General features: G+C 39.1%; 2 protein-coding genes across 3 annotated transcripts in view; both read right to left on the bottom strand.

The window, feature by feature from the left end:
• Window positions 1-1,399: 1,399 nt before the first annotated feature.
• On the bottom strand, window positions 1,400-11,640 carry pttg1ipa (PTTG1 interacting protein a). Its single transcript, XM_039785603.1, has 7 exons — window positions 11,389-11,640; window positions 10,474-10,526; window positions 10,057-10,165; window positions 5,479-5,581; window positions 4,093-4,158; window positions 3,236-3,282; window positions 1,400-2,420 (listed from the first exon to the last, which is right to left on the bottom strand). Exons 1-7 carry the CDS (start codon window positions 11,471-11,473, stop codon window positions 2,383-2,385), a joined length of 501 nt encoding a protein of 166 aa, XP_039641537.1. The 5' UTR covers window positions 11,474-11,640; the 3' UTR covers window positions 1,400-2,382.
• A 1,982-nt stretch (window positions 11,641-13,622) lies between these two features.
• myo10l1 (myosin X, like 1) overlaps window positions 13,623-23,393 on the bottom strand; it is a 47,119-nt gene continuing 37,348 nt past the window's right edge. For both annotated transcript variants that reach the window (XM_039786566.1, XM_039786567.1), the window contains exons 29-43: window positions 23,285-23,378; window positions 22,995-23,050; window positions 22,455-22,597; window positions 21,894-22,088; window positions 21,583-21,740; window positions 21,301-21,421; window positions 19,564-19,712; window positions 19,164-19,312; window positions 18,828-19,035; window positions 18,568-18,704; window positions 17,697-17,820; window positions 17,097-17,447; window positions 16,330-16,506; window positions 16,025-16,216; window positions 13,623-15,475 (exon numbers count right to left, since the gene is read on the bottom strand). In XM_039786566.1, the coding sequence (XP_039642500.1) occupies window positions 15,371-15,475; window positions 16,025-16,216; window positions 16,330-16,506; window positions 17,097-17,447; window positions 17,697-17,820; window positions 18,568-18,704; window positions 18,828-19,035; window positions 19,164-19,312; window positions 19,564-19,712; window positions 21,301-21,421; window positions 21,583-21,740; window positions 21,894-22,088; window positions 22,455-22,597; window positions 22,995-23,050; window positions 23,285-23,378 (2,359 nt within the window). In that variant the 3' untranslated portion in view covers window positions 13,623-15,370. The remainder of the gene's footprint in view (window positions 15,476-16,024; window positions 16,217-16,329; window positions 16,507-17,096; window positions 17,448-17,696; window positions 17,821-18,567; window positions 18,705-18,827; window positions 19,036-19,163; window positions 19,313-19,563; window positions 19,713-21,300; window positions 21,422-21,582; window positions 21,741-21,893; window positions 22,089-22,454; window positions 22,598-22,994; window positions 23,051-23,284; window positions 23,379-23,393) is intronic.

The raw sequence follows: 23,393 nt of genomic DNA, 5'->3' as shown, positions 1-23,393 counted from the left end.
ACTTTATTTTATTGATTTGCTTGTACAATTTATTTGTAAAATTTCAAGTTCAATCTAAAATTCCCTTATGGTTTTGAAAATGGCATCAGCACCACAGAAACTACACAAAGTGAGAGAGAGAGAGAGAGAGAGAGAGAGAGAGAGAGAGAGAGAGAGAGAGAGAGAGAGTATTTACTGATACGCCAGCAAAAACAAAAGTTTTAAACATGTAGTTTTTTCTTCAGTATATTATTGGCACAGGCAATTTTGACAACGGCTTGAATTCCCTTCAGATGTTACTGACTGCATTGTGCCTTTTTAGGTCTTGAATTGAGAACTAAGAATACACACAGGGCACACATATACATGGTAAGAGACTAATCTTTTTCAGGTTTAAAGTTTTGAAATAGAAGGGTATAAAAAAGTAAAGGTAAAGTCTTTAGAAACATCTTATAAAGCATTTTTTTACGATTCAGCCACAGACCTCCAACAAGTGATAACTCTGTGAGACATCCCTTTGCCTTTCTCATTTCTGAGATGTCACACAAAAGATACTGCAACATCATTAATCAGCTGACTGCATTTTGTTTTCTATACCTTAATACTGTTGAATTAATTATTTCTGAATGTGTAGTGTCCTTCTAGTATTTACAGTAACAAAGTAGATTGATTGGACAAACTTGTAGAATACCTCTATCACCCTAAAGCTCTTGTCATATATGTTAAACCATATAATGACCACCATAATGAACCATTACAGTTATTATATAGCCTAATCCCTGTTTTAACAGTTGCAGTAAAGTCATATCGAAAACCAAACAAATGGAATTTTTGCATTAAGAATCATATATCATATAAGCATATTGAAATGTGTTGACTCTTCATAAACCCCAACTAGTATTTGACTATAAAATCAAAGCTTTTCTTTAAGAAATGTAAATATTATTGCCAACATTACAGAGTTACATTTGAAATCACTACGATGGGTCACCACTAGAACTTGTAAATTGTCTTTGGTAATATCAATCGCCTCTTTACAAAAACATGATTCAGCAATGTCAAATATTTTAGAAAATTCACTAACACATTGCCTGCTGATTTATCATAATTATATTTCTTTCATATCAGATTTGATCTATGCTAAGGATAAATTCTGACATAAAATAACAGTATTTGGCATAAAATGGGACAAGATATAAAAAAAAATCAACATCATCTATCATCACACAGCAGGTGTCAGCCTTCAGCCTCTAAAGAAGTGTTTTCAGCATTTAAACTTCCCCAAGTGAGGCACTGTATACGAGAGCCACTACAGTTTTAATCAATTTACTTTCACGTTTTTATAACTCAAGATACTAAATATGAAGCAAAAGTTGTGGTTTAAATAAAAGTGCAATACAGCCATAGCAGAAACAATAAAAGTGAATCCAAAATCCTTTATTGGGCTTTTGTTTTTATACAGGATATACAGGTAAACAGGTAAAATTAGGCAGACATTCAACTTAAGTTAATGATTACTTTACAAATTCTGGATGCAAGGGTGAAGATTTAATTTTGACCAAACATAATACCTTAAAAACAATTTCTGTCAGTGGAATACAGCAATAAACATGGCCTCCTACATTCAGAATAGGAATATGTCAATTTAAAATCACACAAAGTACAAAAATATGTTATCATTTATTAAGTATATCTCTAAATCATCAGCAACACAGAGGAGCAAAACAGATGATATCTGAAAATTTGCATATCGTCGCTCTCGGGCGAAAACAGTGTATGTCCAAAACTGTTTCTTTTCAGTAAATGAAAAAAGGCTAAATTAAAAAAAAAAGTTTGATCTTCGACAAAGTCAGACAAAATCGCCTTGTCACTGTTTAAATATTTGTGAAACCCACAGACGAAAACGGACCAATAGCACTGATTTATGAAAAGAAATTAAAATGATGAAACATGGAGATAGGAGGTTTCTGCCCCACAACGACAATATGCAGAAAGAATTAAGAATTATTCAGCAACCAAACTGGATTCTTTCTATTCTGTACAACTGACCTTAAGAGTTAATCTAATAAATAGCAAGTAGACTGATGCTATATGAGCCACGGGATAGACTATTATAGTCTTGAAGAACATTTCTGCCTATAGTGTCTATTCTAGCCTTTGGATACAGCATCTTATGTCATCACATTAAACACAACATTCCTGTTGACTGGAAGAAGCCATACAAGACTGCCTTAACCAAACTACTGTCACCTTTCTGAAATTGTCTTAAGTTATAGTTTACATTAATTGACACATTTCCTTTTCACAACCACTAGACGGGTTGGTGATGGGTGGTTGAGTGAGAGTTTAGAGTTCAGGGAAAAACCGAAGGGTCGTGGTGTAAATCTCAGTTCACAGATCCTCTCATGCAAATTTGGAATACGGATTTTGCCCACTTAGACCTGAAGAAACATAACACAATCAGTAAAGTCGTGCATCGATTTAAAATTGTAGTTTGAGATGGAATATGTGAAGGCCTACTTGTTTTCTTGCTGAAAGTTAGAGGAGAGGATCAGCAATATCCTCATGTCTGTCAGGTAACTATGAAGCTACCACCAGCAGCTGGTTAGCTTAGCTTAGTTTAGCTTAACTTAACTTAAAGACTGGAAACAAGGGGAAACGGCTAGCCTTGCTCTGTCTGAAGGAAATAAAATCTAAAGTTCACTGAGGAGTTATACTGCATTTGTATTTAAACCAAAACCAAGGTTGCAAGGCAACCAGAGGAGACTCCAGGAAGTTACTTCACTTGACAAAGAAATCTGGTAATTAACTTCCTGTAACATAAAGTTTTCACACTTTGTTTTTTCTACAAACGAAATATAATGTCTTTAGCTTTAGAGCTGCTGGTAGGTGGACTTTGTTACTTTTGGAAAGAGCCAAGCTAGCTGTTTCCTTCTGTTTCCAGTCTTTGTGATAACACAAAGCTAACTGGCCTTTGGCGGTAGCTTCATACTGTATTTATTGTACAAACATGAGAGTTGTATCACTCTTCTCATCTAACCTTGGGCACGAAAGCAAATATGCGCATTTTCCAAAATGTTTTTTTTCAATAACCTCTGTCAAGTGTAAACCAGAAAAATATAGCTTTATCTAAGTTTGCAGTTTTTAAAGCCTACATTAAGCATTTACAGAACAGAGAGAAACATACCTGCACTATGTTGGTATATGCACATGTATGAAAAAGAGAGAAAAGGGGGTGTCAAGTGATAGAGCTCACCATATTTTTTCCGGATTTCTTCATGTCTCTGTTTCATTTCTGTTCTCCTGTAGGGACAAAACATTCTCTTCTGAGTGACATAATTACTATACAACAATATTTTTCACACCCCTAAAAGTTATGTGGCCACCAAACCAGTTTGGGCTGGTAACAGTTTGACGTATGTGCGGTATGCTATGAAGGACAACACTGATATGGATCATGACCAACAATGGAACAGGGTCACCTGGTGTGTCAAGTGTCCTGTAGATTTGTAAACCATGAGAATCTCCCACACTGAGATGGAGACCAGATGAAAGCTGTAACAGGGGAAATGTTAAAATGCACCCTAAGATGTGCATAGACTCAGGCCCTGTCAACCCTGGTTGGCTGGATTCTGGCTGTGTACATGGAAACATGTACATGGGACCAAAGTATAGCAGGAAATAAACATCAGCAGCATGGATGAGGAAGTGTGAGGGTTTTTTTTTTTCATGAGGGAGAAAGCTCTGTGGGAAGAAACTGTTCTTGTGTCACTGATAAATCTTCCACGATGGGAGAGCTTAGAGAAGATGGTGGTGGTAGAGAGAGGGGGTCGGAGTACGTTTAACAGTTTAGTTAAGATGCAGCTTGGCAATCAGACTGAATTGCTTTAATGTTATTTTGCTTTTATTGCAAATTCCAAGTCCACCTTGTGCATCTGAGTTTACTTGTGGAAATAGACTCTCTCTCTTGAAACATCTTTTTGCACAGGGGAGCCACTGGTGGTAAACTATAGATATAGCTGCATCATATACACTCACAAAAGAAGAAACCAAGTCAGGCTTGGAAACTGTGTTACATCCTAAAGGTTGCATTCACAGAACATTATTTCTTACCTTTCTTCCTGCTTGGTTTTCGTCTTATTGACCTGTTTCTGGATCTTGGCCTCCGACCTCTTGGATCTGACACACAAACACAAAACCAAAGTGTGGTTATGGTTAAATAAGTCACGGGTATTGACACAGCGCATGTTTCAAGTGCCGACACCTAAAAGAAACCACACCCAAGCTAACAGAAATGTACAGATGTGGCCATATTATCTTCACGATTAGAACAAAATCTCCCCACATGGTTCACACGGAACATAAATCACATCATAACATTACCTTGTGATAAATTTAGCTCCAGACTTATATGAAGGAAGTCATGAGAGATTGTCAAAGGCAGTCATCCTACAGTAAGTTCTTACTCTGGCCTTAACACACCAAACCCATACTTTACCACCTGTGACAATAAGCGTGAACCTGAACCTAACCAGTTCTAACCTATTACATAACCATAGCCATTTTTGTAGTTACAGTATACCTAAACATAACTATCTGTAACTTTGATCTCTGACAAGCCACGGATAAAACTAGAAGGGCACTCGGAGAGCACAGGCCTCCGCCAAGGCATGCCCAATCTCACAATGTTACGACTTTCCCAGCTGGGAACTTGTTTTTCCCGATTATTCCAACACTACATGTATGCAACACAAATGTCCTATCTCGCAATGTTAACGAAAGTAAAAAATTATTTGTGTATCCGCCCTGTGATTCGAAACCGCTCCAAAATGTAATGGGTTCTTCTTTAGCCAATGCTACACCTCTCATCGTGGAAATCTGGGAAAGTAGTTTTTCCATAATCCTGCTGACAGACAAACAACCTTCTTGGCATAAGTAACTATGTCATCATCATGCAGACTTATTTCCAAGTACAAACCACCCAGGATATACTACTGTGCCCATTCCACTGATTAAATATGCTGTGTGCTACCTATGTTGATAATGTGATTAGGTTAGATATGCATATCTCAGAAGGTAAGACAGATATTCATAGAAACATAAATGAACGGGGTGAGTGGTAGAGATGGGTTCAGGGGTTAACCTGCAAAACCCAGAGAAGCAGATACCCAGCACAAAACCTGATATACACCAAAATAGTTTTACTATAGATACATTTTTTCTTCTCATGAAATTTTGAAAGAATTCTTATTTAAATACACTTTCAATAATTTGTTTGTTATAGTTATTGTAAGTGTGTATATTACTTTATTCATGCCTAATGTCTAATGCCAAATGCTAGAAAAGAGACATGTTACAGTAACAATACATAAGTATTGTCTAAGCTTTTCCCTCTACTGAAAGTTAATTATATAAGTACTCTATAAATACAGTTGAAAATTCCTTTCAGCATCAGTCATATAGAGCAATAGGGTCATTCATAGCTCACTGCACACTTACCCAAAGTTCTCACACTTGCAGCAGCAGAACAGGCAGACCAGGAAGGCGATGATGATAATTCCACCGAGCACTGCCAAGGTGATTATCAACGTCTGGAAGTTCACTACAGACCGAGACAGAGAAACACAATGACAAAGTTATGCAGGAATTCACAGTCAAATATCTACCTTCATGATAGAAAAAAATATATATATTGTACCTTTTCTTTTTTTGCTTTTTTCCCCTGACATAAATCACTGTAATCATTCTAATCTTTCTACGTATATTGCAAGGTGACTCCAACTGACCGCAGCGCACTTAACCACTTGATTGTAATGTTATTTTTTTAGACTGGAGACATTAAGGTCAGTCTAGTGAAAGACACAAGTATAAGTCCTGTATTCAGCTTTCAGAAGTAAAAGGAAACATGTGAAGTAAAATGTACATCAAAAGTTTAAGTGAAGAATGTTTAATTATCTTATGTGTTAATGTGTAAGCAGCATTTTGCTGCAGTCTGACCCACAATGTGCTTGCCAAGGCTAATGCGGTTATGATCTTGGATGGTTTAATTGGTAACAAAGCAGTAGGGGAGGATAGTGACCATATGAATCACCATAAATGTGTCTCTTAAATATATTGGATTGTATTAGACCAAAGATCTTCAACAGGGGGTCCGGGACCCTTAAGTGGGCCCTTAGAGTTACAGCAGGGGGGCCACCAAATTATTGTTTGATAATTTTTCAGAAAGGTTTTTTAGTTTTTTTTATTGAAATGTCTAAAAAATATACATTAAGATGAATCCAACATATTATTGGCAAAGATAAATCAGCCCTTTTGTGAAAAATCAAATCCCAAATTTGATGATAGACTTGCTGGCCTATAGGTAAGCTAGCCACTAAGGTAGCCATCCATGGATACAGTTAAGCTTAAGGAATCACTGTGCCACATGTATTAAAGCATGATGTATAAATATATGAATATGTCTGCAATTAATTTAATAGTTTAGTATTGTATGCAGGGTTCAAACTTAGCACAATCTACTAGCCAAATGCTAGTCGAATATGCTAGTGGCTGGAAGATTTGCTTCACTCACCAGCCAAAAAAACAATGGCAATCTATTAAGTGGCTAGTAAAATTTGAACATTCACTAGCCATTTGGCTGGTGGACGAAAAAGTTAATTTTGAACCCTGATTGTATGCACCATAAAAAGCTATGTGTAAAGGCCTTAGGCTGCCCTACACATTATTGTAGGCCCAGTTTAATATACAACTCAGTTTTATACAATATTAGTAGGTGGTCCCTGCTTCGTCTCTCTTTCAGCTCCAGGTCCTTAGTCTAAAAACGTTAAGGACCCCTGTATTTGACCATTGTGAGCAATGTCTCACTATTGCCATTATTGTACTTGCACTATCTGTGTTGCCTAATATAACTGCTCCACATGTTTATACAGCATATATCTTAGCATATTCATATCACACTGTACTGTATATAACATATTCTTACCCCTTACTGTTTATTACCCATATACATATGTACATTACTCTGCACTTTACTGCTTTTTGCAGTTCTGGTTCAGTGCTAAACTGTATTTCGTAGTCTCAGTACTTGTACTCTGTGCAATTACAATAACGTGGAAGAAGATGTATTATATCATAATATATATTGATATTGTAACATAAAATTACATATATTGTGATAGAAGATTTTAGCCACCACTACAAAGCATGATGTGTGTGATACTACAGGTTGTCCTGATTTGATAAAGTGAAGGATAAGGTGTATTGGCAAAAAGAGAATGCATTGTTTTTTAAAGTTTGTTTACTGCTTAAACAATGATTAGGTCGTTTCAGCAGTGAGAGTCAACTGTTAATGTAGCACAAAGAAGAAGTGCTGTTGATTTGGTTCCCTGTAGAACAGAATGGAGCTCAGAAACCAATCAGTAAATCTGTAGCCATGGTATACATTATGAGCATATGTTAAGTTTTCTGTGTAAATCGCAAGTACTGTATATCTTACAGCCATTGGAGAAGAGTTGAAATGATTAGTCAATTAATTGATAAGTCGATTGACAGAAAATTAAGCAAATATTATTTTTAAACGGATTAATAATTGAATTCATTTACAAAGCAAAAACACAAAAAAACTCATTGATTTCAGCATCTGAAATGTGATTTGCTGTTTTTTTCTGTTTTATATCATTTTAAATTGATTCTCTTTGTGTTATGGGTTCCATTAACCTTACCTAACCATAACCCATCAGACAAATAGCTGAGTAACTTGTGACATTTAGTGGAGCACAAAAGTGGAAACATTCAAATAACGTACCCCAAAACTGTGCTTAATAATAATTACTTCTTGTACAGTAATTGAACTAAATGCCTTAAATCAGAGATCTTCAACAGGGGGTCCTCAGAGTTATTGCAATTACCAAATTATAATTCATTTTTGATTCAATTCAAGTTTTTTCAAATTAAAATGTCTTAACATGAATCCAACATATTATTAGCAAATATAAATCCCCACTGATGATAGGCTTACTGGCAAGGTAAGGTAAACACTGATGTAGCATCCACAGATACAGTTACTCCTAAGGATTCACTGTGCCACATGTAAGTTTAACATTAAAACATGATTTATAAAATCATACCAACAATTCATATTTGTATAGCTTAGTATTCTGCACTAAAAAGGTATGTATAAAGGCTCTACACTTTATTGTAGGCCCCTGCCTTAAATGAACAATGAAAAATGTTAATTAAACAACTCATTGAAGTTGTGGTGGGGGTACAATGAAGTCTTTTTATTTTATTTAATATAATTCTGTTTACCTTGCCCTGAGTTTTTAGTCTTTGTATAAGCTTTTATCTTCCAACCTCTCCTGCACAAGCTTTTGTCTTCTTTAAATGCATATTTGAGTATACGTAGATAAAAGTTTGATTGTGTGTGTTGTACAGTGCCTTGCGAAAGTATTCGGCCCCCTTGAACGTTTCGACCTTTTGCCACATTTCAGGCCTCAAACATAAAGATATAAAACTGTAATTTTTTGTGAAGAATCAACAACAAGTGGGTCCCAATTATGAAGTGGAACGAAATTCATTGGCTATTTCAAACTTTTTTAACAAATAAAAAACTGAAAAAGTGGGCGTGCAAAATTATTCAGCCCCTTTACTTTCAGTGCAGCAAACTCTCTCCAGAAGTTCAGTGAGGATCTCTGAATGATCCAATGTTGACCTAAATGACTAATGATGATAAATAGAATCCAGCTGTGTGTAATCAAGTCTCCGTATAAATGCACCTGCTCTGTGATAGTCTCAGAGGTCCGTGTAAAGCGCGGAGAGCATCATGAAGAACAAGGAACACACCAGGCAGGTCCGAGATACTGTTGTGGAGAAGTTTAAAGCCGGATTTGGATACAAAAAGATTTCCCAAGCTTTAAACATCCCAAGGAGCACTGTGCAAGCGATAATATTGAAATGGAAGGAGTATCAGACCACTACAAATCTACGAAGACCCGGCCGTCCCTCTAAACTTTCAGCTCATACAATAAGAAGACTGATCAGAGATGCAGCCAAGAGGCCCATGATCACTCTGGATGAACTGCAGAGATCTACAGCTGAGGTGGGAGACTCTGTCCATAGGACAACAATCAGTCGTATACTGCACAAATCTGGCCTTTATGGAAGAGTGGCAAGAAGAAAGCCATTTCTTAAAGATATCCATAAAAAGTGTCGTTTAAAGTTTGCCAAAAGCCACCTGGGAGACACACCAAACATGTGGAAGAAGGTGCTGTGGTCAGATGAAACCAAAATCGAACTTTCTGGCAACAATGCAAAACGTTATGTTTGGCGTAAAAGCAACACAGCTCATCACCCTGAACACACCATCCCCACTGTCAAACATGGTGGTGGCAGCATCATGGTTTGGGCCTGCTTTTCTTCAGCAGGGACAGGGAAGATGGTTAAAATTGATGGGAAGATGGATGGAGCCAAATACAGGACCATTCTGGAAGAAAACCTGATGGAGTCTGCAAAAGACCTGAGACTGGGACGGAGATTTGTCCTCCAACAAGACAATGATCCAAAACATAAAGCAAAATTTACAATGGAATGGTTCACAAATAAACATATCCAGGTGTTAGAATGGCCAAGTCAAAGTCCAGACCTGAATCCAATCGAGAATCTGTGGAAAGAACTGAAAACTGCTGTTCACAAACGCTCTCCATCCAACCTCACTGAGCTCGAGCTGTTTTGCAAGGAGGAATGGGCAAAAATGTCAGTCTCTCGATGTGCAAAACTGATAGAGACATACCCCAAGCGACTTACAGCTGTAATCGCAGCAAAAGGTGGCGCTACAAAGTATTTACTTAAGGGGGCTGAATAATTTTGCACGCCCAATATTTCAGTTTCTTATTTGTTTAAAAGGTTTGAAATATCCAATAAATTTCGTTCCACTTCATGATTGTGTCCCACTTGTTGTTGATTCTTCACAAAAAATTACAGTTTTATATCTTTATGTTTGAGGCCTGAAATGTGGCAACAGGTCGAAAAGTTCAAGGGGGCCGAATACTTTCGCAAGGCACTGTATGTGCACTCTCTTACTCCAGCAGAGCCCCCAGCGGGCTTCATTCAGTGGACAGAGGGCATGGGGTGGAAGGATGGTCCTCCCTGGATACGTGATACACGCCTTGGTTGTGAGACACCACAAGCACTGTAAAAAAAATACCAAAACACATACTGACCTCTTTATTATTTGAACAAACAATGAATTGTTAGGTACTTAGGGCAATTGCAGCATACACACAAAAAGTTGAAAATGAAGGAGGAGGGGTTCGGAATGCATGACAGATCAGTTATTACTCCTCAAACCAGTCTAACAGGTGTGAAGGTGGAGGAGGGGCCATTGGCTATGGTTCCTCTACCCAGGACACTAGTTTCCATCACACACACACACACACACACACACACGGAATGAAATCATACCAGCAGAAACAAAAGATTTTCTTCCCCAGGACTTACCGTCACATTGCTCAGACATTCCTCGCAGCTTGTCCCGTTGTTCGCCTCACACACTGTAGGGGGGAAAAGTCAGTTTAGTTGAAACACCCAAAATAATCCACAGAAAGTACATAAGGGAGTAAACTCTGTCAACATGATGGTGGAGGTACAAACATTTTGCCTCAGGAGAGAAATTCCTCTAATATTAGCTGAAAATATGAGAAGCAGATTAAAGGAGGCCTGTGCTCACTGTGGTATTTGTAACTACTGCTAATCCTCCTGGGACATTTTCCATGGAGACACAGCACAGTAAACACACATGCAGACTTCTGAACGGTCATGTTATTATCAGCAGACTGCACAGGACAAGAGCTGGGTTTGTCTAAGTGTTTCTGTAAAATTGAGGTTGTAAACAAAAGTCTCATTCTCATGTGGTTGGTTTCCTGCTGGTTTCTTGCTCAAACAAAAAAACCTGAGGGGGGGTTGTGAACTGAAAACTCGTTGTTCCTGCTGAGAGGTTTCAACAATACACAAAGATATGTAACTTGCAGAGGCACAATTATATCAATGCAATCACTGTTCATCTTTGTTTTCATGTGTCTCTTATAAGCGGAAACATAGCCTCTACCTTAATTAGTGTATGAGAAAAGATCTTCAACCAGAAAATACAAACAATGGTAGCTCAAATAAAGATTCTGGTTGCTTATTGTCCTGTTCTATTTCCACTGTTCAACAGAAAGTGTAAGACCCCAAGAGAGCTAAAACAATAATGTCATACAAAGAGAAAAATGATTGGCCAAAGAAAAGCCAATAAGTCAGGTGTGGATTTGTATCATTTACAATTTACCTAAGACCTCGTAAAAATAACAAGGCAGCTGAAGGCGATTAAATCAAACGGAGAGATCAGAGCAGCCATTAATGATTCTTGCTCCTTACCTTTGCCAGGTGAGGAAGTCTGAGCGACAACTGTCGCCAAACCGAAGAGAAGCAGGATCGCAGCGAGAGCAATCCGTGAATCCATCGCCACACCTCTGAGAAAAGATTATTCCAGATGTTATTCCTCAGACTTTTCGTCTGAGAAGATTTGAAAAATCTGTGAGCGCAAAAACAGGAAATGTTTTGGCTGCTGAAAGTCGAGAAGTGAACTTAACGAGAAGGAGCCAAACGCTGAATCCTGACGCACGCTCGTTACGCACCAACGACGCAACGACAAAGGAGAGGAATGCGTGTGTGCGCCACTGTGTACATGTTTTCCTTGGATGCAGTAGTACTATTCTACAATTTCTAAGCAGCATTTTACTAGTTTCGCCAGTTTTAACACTTTATAGCCTATAGTCAGGTAGTGAGTTCATAAGATTTGGGACTTTTCTCTAACCTTTGCTCTTTTTTGTGTGAAATAGGCCTATTGAATAATTTGAAATTAATGCTGCTGTTGCTCTCTGAAATGTAGTGGAAGTATGAAATAGTATAAAATGGAAATATAAATGGAGTAAAAGTACCTCAAAATTGTACTTAAGCAGCTACAGTGCTTAAATACATTCCCATACTTTCCACAGTTTGTGTGTTAAAATAAATTCACAAAGACAACATAAAATAGAGGACAATAATTCCAATAATTTATTAAAGCATAATTTTGTAAAGCCAGTTACAAATAATAAAGAACAACACACATATCTCTCTCTTTCTCTTTTCTTTTTTATAACAAGCACAATGTTACTATAATGTTAATGATGATAATAGGCATAACATAAGATAAGAATGGGCCCCACTCTGGCCGCCTGCGGCTGATAACAGGACCCTTTGTGATGAAGTTGCCCTTGGAAACTGATTTGCGATCAGAAATATAACTTCAATTTATTGTTCTCTTTTGCAAAAGACACTGATCACATTCAGCAACTATGGGGCAACTTCTCCATACTCAGTGTAATATCAGTAACAGACAGAACCATGTAGAATAACCAGAACAGACAGCTCCAGGTTCCTCCTTAATTATGGCTTATGGGTTCTCTGGTTCTCCTCTCATTATAGTTAAAACTAAAATAACCAAAAGTTCAAATAGGAACCTGTGAGTGAGTTCTGCTTATTCTAACTCTATAGGCAGGATCCCAATGGGCTGATCGTATGCAGCCAGGGCTGTAGCTTCCATTGAGGACACTGAGCTCAAGTCCTTGGGGATTTTTCTTTAGGAATTTTGGGCATTTTAGCAAATGTGGTAAAGGGAGTTTAAATTCTACAATGGAAAAGGTGTATTTGGTAGGATGATTCCAGTATTTTAAGACTAACTATTATTATTTTTAAATGTGAATACCTGCAGGCCAAATAAATACCTTGCCATTTCCTTTAACAGAATGTTATTCCAGGCAACGTGGGGTAGGTTTGAAACAGCATTACGTTGGAAATAAAATCCTTAACCATATCCATAACTGAATCTTAAGAAGATAAAATGTGAAAAATCTCAAATTAAGATATAGTTTTTTGGTGGCTGATCTAATTGTCAATAGTGGTTGGGTTGGGGGGTTGAAGGTCTTGTCCTCATGACCTCAGTATTTCTAAATGCTACAGCCCTGAAGTTGGCACTCCAGATAGACAACAGACAATTTCACCTTAACTTTACTTAAATATCGGGCAAACCATAACTCTTTTCACGGTAAATGTTGACATAGAAACTAGTTTAGAAACTTGTGCTAAACCAAATTAGACAATTAATTGGATCTTGTTTGGATATGAGACAGTATTTTTAAGTATTCCCCCTGGATATTTGATGCAGGGTGTGTTATGGATGCTTTGGTCTACCTGCAGTGCCACAGAGTCAGATGACAGAACAGTGACTTCACTTTAAGTCCACACACACACACACACACACACACACACACACACACACACACACACACACACACACACACACACACACACACACACACACACACACACACAGCAGTGATGACTGTCAGCATACCCAGTGCACAATTAAAACCATCTCTGAGCTCATATCCTCACAGTGTCTTACCTGTTCCTCTTACACTGAGACTGAAAAATTCCAATATATATTTAATACATTATCCTCCACACCTTGCGATACATACAGCACAATAATAATTAAATAACCCCTAACCCTAACATTCCCATGCTTTTCCCTTTAACTCACAATCACGACACCATTCTTTGCAAAGTCATGTAAATATACGTCTTATTTCCAAGGAATACACTCATTATAATCACTTCTCATTTCTTATTTCCCTTTTCGTTTCCAACTGTTACATCATAAATACACACACACACACACACACACACACACACACACAGCAGCATTCCAGACACAGCACTTCAGGGTGGTTAAGATAGCAGAGGGCATACAGTACAGTAACAATAGTATCAGTAATAAAAATCACATGTTCATAAACAGGTTTGAAAAAACATAGACAAACTGGAGCTCTTATGCATTATTGTCCAAGTCACTGATCTCATAAAAGAAATAAAGTGAGAATAGCATGAGAAGACAAGGATATACAATATTGTATGACTCCAAGAGTAAGTCCCACAGATAACAACAAAGATAAAATCATCAAAACACTGTGGAAATATGATCGCCACAGCAGCCAGTCTCATTATGGTCTGTGTTTTTACTATTTGTTTCTCTGTGAGTCACATTAATGGCACAGCCAGTGAATGATGTACAGTGTTGGCATATATTTGGACATACAGTGGTCATTAACACCATTCACTTGCATGTATTTTACACGAGAGGTGTGACAATGCATTTAGTATGGCATCTATATACTGTACAGTGCAGTGGCATTCAATAATACCTCTTATAATGTGTGATATACAGTACAAAACAATACATGTTGGTTCAGTTTATGTGTACATGTATGTGAATAAACAGTAGATATATGTAGTTTGTGTTATGTAGACATAGATAGGGAAATGTTTTGTCTCATACTATTCTGTTTGAAATTGTTCTCCTTGTAGGGCAGAGTGAGGCTGTTATCCATGCATTGGCTATCCATGTCAAGTCAAGCATGACCAGAGAGCCTCCAAAGCAAAACCTCTACTCTTTCTTCTCAAGAATATCTATTTGATATTGTTCAGAAATATTTAAAGCCACTTCCTTTGGCTGTGTTTTCTTCTTGTGGCCACACGGTGGCACTGACGAGTGAACGACTGAACACTATGTCGGGCAGGGAGCTTATTTTTTTCCCTTTAGTAGCCCTGAAGAAGAATCATCATTGACTCTTTTTTCTCAAGTCACAAACAGATGCGATACAGCTGATGTGAAAGATAAACGACAGAAGGAGAACGACAGAGAGAAAGCAAGCAAGAATTTAGCATAATAACGTAATCCCAACAGCAAACAAAGTGAAGCAGTGAGGACATGTGAAGAGAAAGAGAGAGAGAGAGAGAGAGAGAAATTGGAGGAGTGAGAAGAAAACAGATTTAACTGAGAATGTGTGGCTTTCTTCTGTCTGGCAGTGCACTGGGGGATCGGTGGGAGTGGTGGGGGGCAGCCTAGGACTGGGTGGCTGAGTTGTGCTTGTTATTACTGAAATTTGTCCGGAAAGGGAAGCGGAGAGAAGTTTTGAGTGTGCTTGAACAGCTACATGCAGGACTACAACTGGCGGGTTATGTATTTGAAAAGGACCGTCCCAAAATACAGGTTGTTTTCTTTGTCATGCACATTTTTAAATAGATCCCTTATCCCCCTATCCCAAGTGATGCCCAGGCCAGTAGAGTGTGCGTTTGGCTTCTGTGTCCACTTCTATCGTGCTTTACCCCATTTGATCATCCACTACTCTTGGTTCAACCTTGAAGAATAGCTGGTTGGTGTGACTGCCTCCATAAAAACCAACCAACCACAGCACTGGGGCCAAGGCATCTGCTGCCACTGGATGAACCGAGGGCTCTGACTGGTTTGTGGCAATCACCTGACCCAGGAACTGGTTATGCTGGTCATTGACATGGTGCTGCAACGTTTCTTCACCACCATGTTAATGTAGGCCCTCATGATCTTGGTGATCTCCCCAACCTAAAGAGAGAGAAAACAAAGTGTTGGGTTAATAATGCATGCGTCCCAGTCTGGATGCGTTTAAGTGATTAGTTTTTGGCAAAATGAAAGGTATTGCTATTGCATGTCCATAAAAGGGAACTCACAAGAGACAATTCCAAAAAAAGTATGGTCAAAATAAAAGCAGCAGAGGCCAAGATATTCTGACTTTTAGGGCCTAGAAATGAAGTGGGCCAAGCAGGCAAATATAAAAGTCCTCCCCAATATGAAAAATATGAAATAACAGTATAATCATAAAACAAGACCTAACATTGTGATGGTCGTTTTTAATAACTTTAAATGACGGCACTCTGACTTACAGTCAACAACTTATTGATTTTATTTAAATGGGCAAATTTCCCAGTCGGATCCCAATCAGGTCAAAAAATAAATTCCATTTTCCAACATTTTATCGACCAAACAATCAATCATGAACGTAATGAAAATAATGTGTGGTTTCAGCTCTAAAGGGGATAAAGAAAAAATGAAAATAAATAAATAAAAGGTAAACAATGAATAATGAGCTCGCACCAGTGGCGTCTCAAAGTACATCTCCCTCTCATCCACGATGATCTTGTAGGTGCAGGGTTGTGACGCCCCAAAGAAGGTGATGTGTTCGTACTGGAAGGTCTCCAGTGGCTTAGGTTCACCCCGTTTATATACTGATACATTGTCAGCACTCACACTCAGCCACAGATCATGAGGGAAACCACCCTCTTTACACTACAGAGATGGAGGGAACAAAGGAGAAGAGAAAATAAGAGGTTACTTGTCAGGGATTTTGTGGTTTTTGCACAAATCCCTGTAATTCATCATTTCCTCTACTCTTTCCTCACCTCCACATCAAACAGAGTAGATCCATATCCAGGCCACTCCTTGATAATGCTCATGTATTTAAGCATGGCCTGATGCTGAGGCATGCCCTGCAGCCGGGTCCACTTCTCCAGAACACTGGTCCGTGTGGCGGACGTCTCCTCCTTCACCCACATCTCCAGCATCTGCTCCTCCTCCACCTTCAACGACACCGGACAGCCAATTAATGAAGAACACTTAGTCAAACTATCAATCATTCTGTCAATCAATCAAAGCAATCCAGTTTGTTGGGAGGTCCATCTGTCATTTGGTAAACCTGAACTAGGCTTAAGGTAATTCAGCAGAATGCAAAGATCCATCACATCACACATGTCACAGTAACTGGGAAAAGACAGCTCCTGGACTACATATCACAACACAGATATGACAAATTCAGAATAAATATTGATTATATATATAATATTGAGTGCTGTAAAATGATGGATTACTTATTTAATGACTGTCCAATTCACTAAGACGGCCTGAGCCTCCACAAAGTCTTACTCAAGGAGACGGCTTGGCTAAGAGACAGTAAAAAATATTGTTCATTTATCTAATTAATTTAATTGAAATAAAATTTTGTATTGACTTTATTTAAAAATTTTGCAAGTTTTTTTAAATGTTGAAGATGCTATCTTTTTTTAAAGGACCAAAAGTATGTAACATTTTTTCTGACCGTTTTTTAATGCATGCAGGTGTAATATCAAGGACATTGCAGTAAATGGGCCAAAACTCTACTTCCACCACTGACCTTCTGCTTCTTCAGTGACCCAGTCTTGAAGCTTCTCCTCAGGGTGCCGTCCAGGAAGCTCGGGGTCCTTCGTTTCTCTGCCCCGACCCCGATACCTCCCTGTCCTCCTGCTATTCCCTTCCCATCTCCGGCTCCTACTCCAGCTCCTCCGGCTCCACCTGCCGTCCCCACGCCCGGCTTGGTGGAGTGAATGATGCGATTGCGGAGACGTCCAATTGGATAAACGGTTCCCAGGCTCCACCCAGCCCGACCTGCCCCGTCGCCGTGGAGATACTGGAGACGTAAAGCAGCCAGGTGCTGCAAAGTCTCCTCTGAAGCCGGGAAGTGACCGCTTATCAAAGACTCGTGAGCCTGAGAGAGTAAACGAGATTGACAGCAAGAGACAAAAAAACTATCATACAGGCTTTTATTTGTTCATTTTGCAGCAGTGCAGGAGTAACATAAGTACCCTAATACATTGATTTAATAACATTACTAAAAAAAAGAATTTCAATAAGTAGTTTATTTAAGAATGACAGGGGAGACTAGATGCCAAAAAGAGAAAAGAAAAGTAAAGTATATTATTTTGAATTCAATTTAGAGACATGTCCAACAGCTCACCTGCTCAAACATAAAAGCAAACTCCACTCCTTCTTTTGGCATGCTCTCTACATCCAAGAAGCAGTAGAGCTTGAAGTAGAGTTTCCATTCTCCTTCCTCTTCCTCTTCTTCGCTGCCTGCCAATCTGGAAAAATACAGTAGACGCAGGTTAAGTAACCACAGATCAAAACAATCCCAACATACTGTTAATGTTAGGGAAAACTCAGGAGCAGCTCAACTCTGGATACATGAAGAATGTTCGGGAGACTTTGATGATTTACATGAAGCATTTAATGAAATCTCGATTGAGGAGATTTGGAATTAAGAAGTACAGTTTAACCACAGTGTAGTGCCATCCCAACTCTGTGTAATTCCATGAGGCATTCATCACCTGCTGAAGCTGTCAAGTTTGGGCTATGCAAAGATATTAATAACGCCATAACATATGCGCCGCAAAGACAGATAATTATCTAAATCTTGTTGTATTGCAAGACCACTTTATCTCTCTCTGGGGAAAGGCTATCTGCGCGTGTATGTGTTTTTTCAGTAAGGTGTGTTTGGCCCCCAAGCCTGTTTTCCGCTGACCATCAAAGGAGATGGTCCCGGAACACAAAATTACCTTATCATGCAGCTGCTTCGACTCCCTCAACTTCTAGAGACAAACATAAATTCATACTTGAACACAGGACAAGAGTATGGCCGACCCCTGAGCTGTGACGTAGGAGTGGCCTGGTGTTACCTACGTTTTCCTGTTGTCTCATCTTACCAACAACATGGTGTTTCTGGAAATTCCACAACAGTTAACACCAAAACTAACCAGTTGAAAGTCACTCTAAATCAGTGCTAGATGGCAATCAAGGCCACCAAACAACAACAGCAGCGGTATACATACCTTTCGAACTTGGCCAGAACATCAGCCACAATCACTCTGCTCTCCAAAGCTCGGTCTGTGCAGGCGTTGTGTTCAAACAGAGAAAACAGGTTCTTGCTCTCTTCCATGGCCAAACCTCTGATCAGCTTCTCCACAACCTGCAGCAGCAACAGAAAAACACTGACCAGTTTGTAACAGCACACTGTTATTCAGCTATCTTGAAATGGGCCTTAAAATTAGATTTGTTTGACTGAGAGGATGATCATGTGTCATGTGCGCACCTCTCCAGCTGTGGTGTGCGAATTGATGGAGATCTTGCAGGAGCCTCCTCCGTGGCAGTAGACGGTGGTGCTCATCTCCTGTCTCACCAGCAGGGCGGCGATCTCCTCCTGAGAGGGAACAAACTCACGAGTCTTGGTCTTCTTCAGGGATTCCCCGATGAAACTGGCATAACGCTCGATCTCGGTGCCAGGATAACGCTCTCGTACCCTGAAACAAATCACATTTTTTATTACGCATTTATTCCATGAATGATATATAAAGTATATATATATATATATATATATAAATAAATCCATAATGCACACACACACACACACACACACACACACACACACCTCTTGAGGTGGAAGCGGAGGTATCTGAGAATGACTCGACTGGGTAGGAAGGTGCAGCTCATGCAGGTGAGCAGATGCCAGTGTGCCCGGTTGGCTGGGCTGTTAGGCTGAGGCACATGATTGGTCTGCTTGATCACCTGACAATATACCTGAAGAACCGAAATATGGAGGGGAAATTTAAGAAATGTAAAGTTTTAATCAACATTTTATGGCAAACAGACATCTGCAGAAACGTTATGTCCTTGTGTTGTGGTGGAAAAAGCACTGGGACAACTCGTCTCTGCTGTTTTTCCTATGTTTATTTGAACAAACTTAAGTTTTTATAAAGCTTACACTGTTTTAAAACTTTCTAAATTAAGCCGTTTTCCGTTGAGAATAGAGAAGAAGGTAAATAAAGTACCTCATCCCTGAGAGGGCGCAGGTCCTGGCAGGTCTGCAGGATGCCCTGAATGATGGGCACCGTGTCCGCCAGCGTCTCCATCTCCTGCAGCGAGTTGAAAACTCGCACCGCCTCATCCTGCAGACTAGCATAGCCCTGCTGCCTTTGTACTGCACACAGACAAAGATAAAAAAAATAAAGAAAAAAGGTGAACAAAGACAAAAGAAGACGAAGAAAAAATAAAAGTAGCTTATCGATCATACCAAGGATGGCAGCAATAACAATGACACCACAGGATTATTGTGATGATTTAGAGGTTAAGATTAATTAAAAAATAATATGGGACAGATGGGAACTGATAATTAGCCACTTATTTATGAAAGTCTGCAAATTGTTCTGCGTCTGCTTGCAGAAGCAATAGTTACCGTTTCATTATATGAGCGCATAGAGACTATAGTTAAAGTGGTTTTGGCCTGCAGAGGGCAGTAAAATGTATGGAAGCTTTTACAGTTTTTTCCGATCGCTAAACGACAATGGGCACAACTGGAGTCACATGTGCAAAACTCAAACTACAGCCTGCACTACCAACAGTCACCTGAGCTAAACAGTTCACATCTCTTACAGTAACACACGTCTCAAAACAGGCTCAGTGCAGCCAAACACTATGCACAAGCCTCACTGAGATAACACACACTGTCACTCAGAACACACTGAGAGTAAAAACACTAGCATCAAACACCAATACAGAAATTACAAACTTTCTCATCTTTACAGTTTGAACAATTTGAGTGACTTTACACTACTTTCTTTAAGGAAAAGATATAGATTGTATAATATGCCAATTTTACGTAAGGTAAACAAGAAGGAATGAAAATCAGCAGTTTGCTTCAATATAGTATTTTATCTCTAGTAATTTATGGAATTACTGGGAAAAAAAACAGTACACAAACGGTACATAACAGTAACGAAGAATAGTGTGACTAATTCTGCTTCTCTTCAGCATCATGTGGCACGTTTTCTTCATCTGCATCATCTCTAAATACTAATGAATGTGGTGTTTCCATTGCTTACACCTCCATTACTTTCTGAAAACAGTACGAACGCAGTTTTACTATTGTAAAAATAAAGTGTTTTTCACTTTTTTTATAGCTGTGTATATAACCTCAGACATCTTACCTGGACATAGTGGTATCTTTGCTCTTTTACCTGTTTCTCTCAAACAGTACAGTGTATAATTGTTTCATTCTTATTTGGTGTTTGTATATTTAAAAAAAAGGCTTTCTGAGCTTTCTCTGTATAAATTCTGTATATGTTCACTAACTAGTCTAAAACAAGACACCTGCTTAGGCTTTCAGCTAAAATTCCAATCAGCGGTGTATGATAGGCACCAGACTGACATCTATTCTGTTTTGAATGCGTGGTTAACAGTTTTGACAGATCTGTGTTAGCATTTGAACAAAGTGCTGTAAATCCACAGTGTTGTGCACGTTGTGGTTAAAGTCATGGGATAAGTGTGTAGAGTTTTGAAAACTGTGTTCAAGCAATGAAAAACGAACTAGAGTCTGGTCCACATGAACTGCTGCTGTGCCGACTGTAGTTAGTTTTGCACGTGACTCCACTTGGGCCCACTGTCGTTTAGCAATTGAAAAAAACTGTAATGCACACAAATTGTGAAAGCAGAAGGAGAAGACAAGGAAGCAACAGAAGAAGAAAAGTTGTTTTTAGGGTGTTAGGTTGCTGAGGTGGAGTTTTACTTACGGCTGGTGACCTCTCCGTAAGGGAGTGGCAGTAGAGGGGAGTGCAGAGGATGCTGAGTGTATCTGAGGATGGGGTTCCTCCTGTACATCTGCTCCACAATGTCTGGGTTCACGCTGTTCTCCTGAGAGGTCAAAGGTCAAATTCAATTTAGGAGTGAGTGTGTGTTGATGGATTTCAAATGGCTAGATTTCAGATGTGTGTGTGTGTGTGTGTGTGTGTGTGTGTGTGTGTGTGTGTGTGTGTGTGTGTGTGTGTGTGTGTGTGTGTGTGTGTGTTTTTTACCTTGATGTCTCTGATGAGCTGCAGAGTCGGGGTTTCTATGGGGGTCTTGCTGTCTATGACCCCCTGTATGGCAGCTGTCCACCTCATGGCCTCATTCAGCATCTTGGTGTAGAGGCGGTAAGAATGCTTCCTCCCGTACACGATGATGTTCCAGTAACCTGTAAAAACAGGACTCAGTCAGCAAGCGTAATACATTCCTACATAAATGTTAAAACCAGAATTATCTCTTTACATGTAGTTTCAAGCCTCCTATGTCTAATACCGGATTAAACCTGCCCCTTCTGCCTTTTCCTTCCTTTCTCTTTTCCCACCTGTCTCCCTGTGGACGCGTTCATCCGGCTGAATGACGGAGCACAGGGAGTTTAGGACCAGAGTTCCCATCTTGGAGGAGCTTCGCTCTGAGCTCTTGTAGTAATCCAGGGAGTTGTGGGTCAAAACAAACCAGCGCTTCTTCAGCTTCAGGGAGGTGCTCTTAGCGTTCGTCTTCATCTCCTTTTGGAGCCAGCCTGAAAGGTGAATTTGTACAGGAACAGTAGAGTTATGCAATGGTTCAATGTCATCATTTATCCCCAAGTCTATTTGTACTGTGACAAAATATCATATTGAGATATTGTTAGCCCAAATTTGTCACAATATGAGGTATTCTCTACTTGAGAACATATGTTTGAAAACTTATAAAAAAAATTTAAAAAACTTACATAAACAGAGTCTCATTTATGATATTATAGTGGTAAGTATATCTTCTGTAAACAGACTTCCTATCTCTTCTAAGGCCCTGACACACAATGTAAAACACCAATTATCACCATCTGTACCTTACTCTGTGTTCCATGGCTTATAATGATGAAAAAAATGATGATTTGAGTTCTCACCTCTGACAAGGAACTCCTGGCCATCTATCCTTGCGTCTCCTTTGGGTTTCTGCAGCAGACTGATCCAGTGATGCATCTCCTCCGGTGTGTCACTGTTGCAGTGGATCACACGGTTGGCCGTAATGATGACAAAAGAGTTGGGCCTGCAAAAGTCAAAAGATAGACTTTTAAAATAAAAAAAATCCACCTTAAGATACTTATTGATTCTTATGGGTTGTATAAATAAGATGGATAGTCATTGCATATTAGGTTTTCCAGGTAAGAGGAACAAAGAGATGACAGGTCTGTTGTAAAATTTTGAAATGCAAGCTAGAGTTGCATTGCATCATGGTCTACTGACACTACACTCAGTAGATAGATGCATTTACTACAATAGATTTTTCCATTAATGCTTTGAGAATGTCATAAATATCAAAAGAGTTCATAAAGAGCTTTTCTCTTTCTTCCATTTGGAGGAACTGACACCAAAATCAAAAAGTTTATTAAATTCTGCTGTAAAATTCATTGAATTTGAAAAACATGAACACTGATCCAGCTTACCGATCAGGGTTGTCTGAAGCACAAACAGAGTCAATAAGCCCCACGTCAAGAGTTCCCTGAAGGATGAAAGGAGGTAAAGAACAAATAAAACGTGAATGAATGGTGCACTATTGCTACAGTGACATATTAGCAAAAATAACTTAACCCAAAGTGAACTTACAGTAACTTCAGAGAGACCTTCTTTTTAAAGATCAGGCCACATTGTACAGTAAAAGCCAAAAAATGTAGTGTGACAGAGGAATAACTTAGACACATAACAAGTTATTGGCATGTTGTTTTTAGAGACTGACCACAGCGTTCTTTGGGTTGGCCTGTTCATGGGACATCTCCAGCAGCTGCTCAGGAGTGCACACACGCACTTTACTGAGCACATTAAACCACCCACTGCACAGAAACACA

Source organism: Perca fluviatilis, chromosome 20 (genome assembly GCF_010015445.1).
Source record: "Perca fluviatilis chromosome 20, GENO_Pfluv_1.0, whole genome shotgun sequence".
Classification (NCBI taxonomy): domain Eukaryota; kingdom Metazoa; phylum Chordata; class Actinopteri; order Perciformes; family Percidae; genus Perca; species Perca fluviatilis.
Note: the sequence above shows the minus strand (reverse complement) of the source record. Positions and strands in the feature narration are given on the sequence as shown.

Bases quoted from the DNA above. Each gene is read 5' to 3' on its own strand.
- pttg1ipa (XM_039785603.1), bottom strand. From the start codon at position 11,473: ATGGATTCACGGATTGCTCTCGCTGCGATCCTGCTTCTCTTCGGTTTG. The intron at 10,527-11,388 runs GTAAGGAGCAAG...TCCCCCCTACAG, and splicing joins GACTTCCTCACCTGGCAAAG to TGTGTGAGGCGAACAACGGG. The intron at 2,421-3,235 runs GTGAGCTCTATC...ATGTTTCTTCAG, and splicing joins AGAAATCCGGAAAAAATATG to GTCTAAGTGGGCAAAATCCG.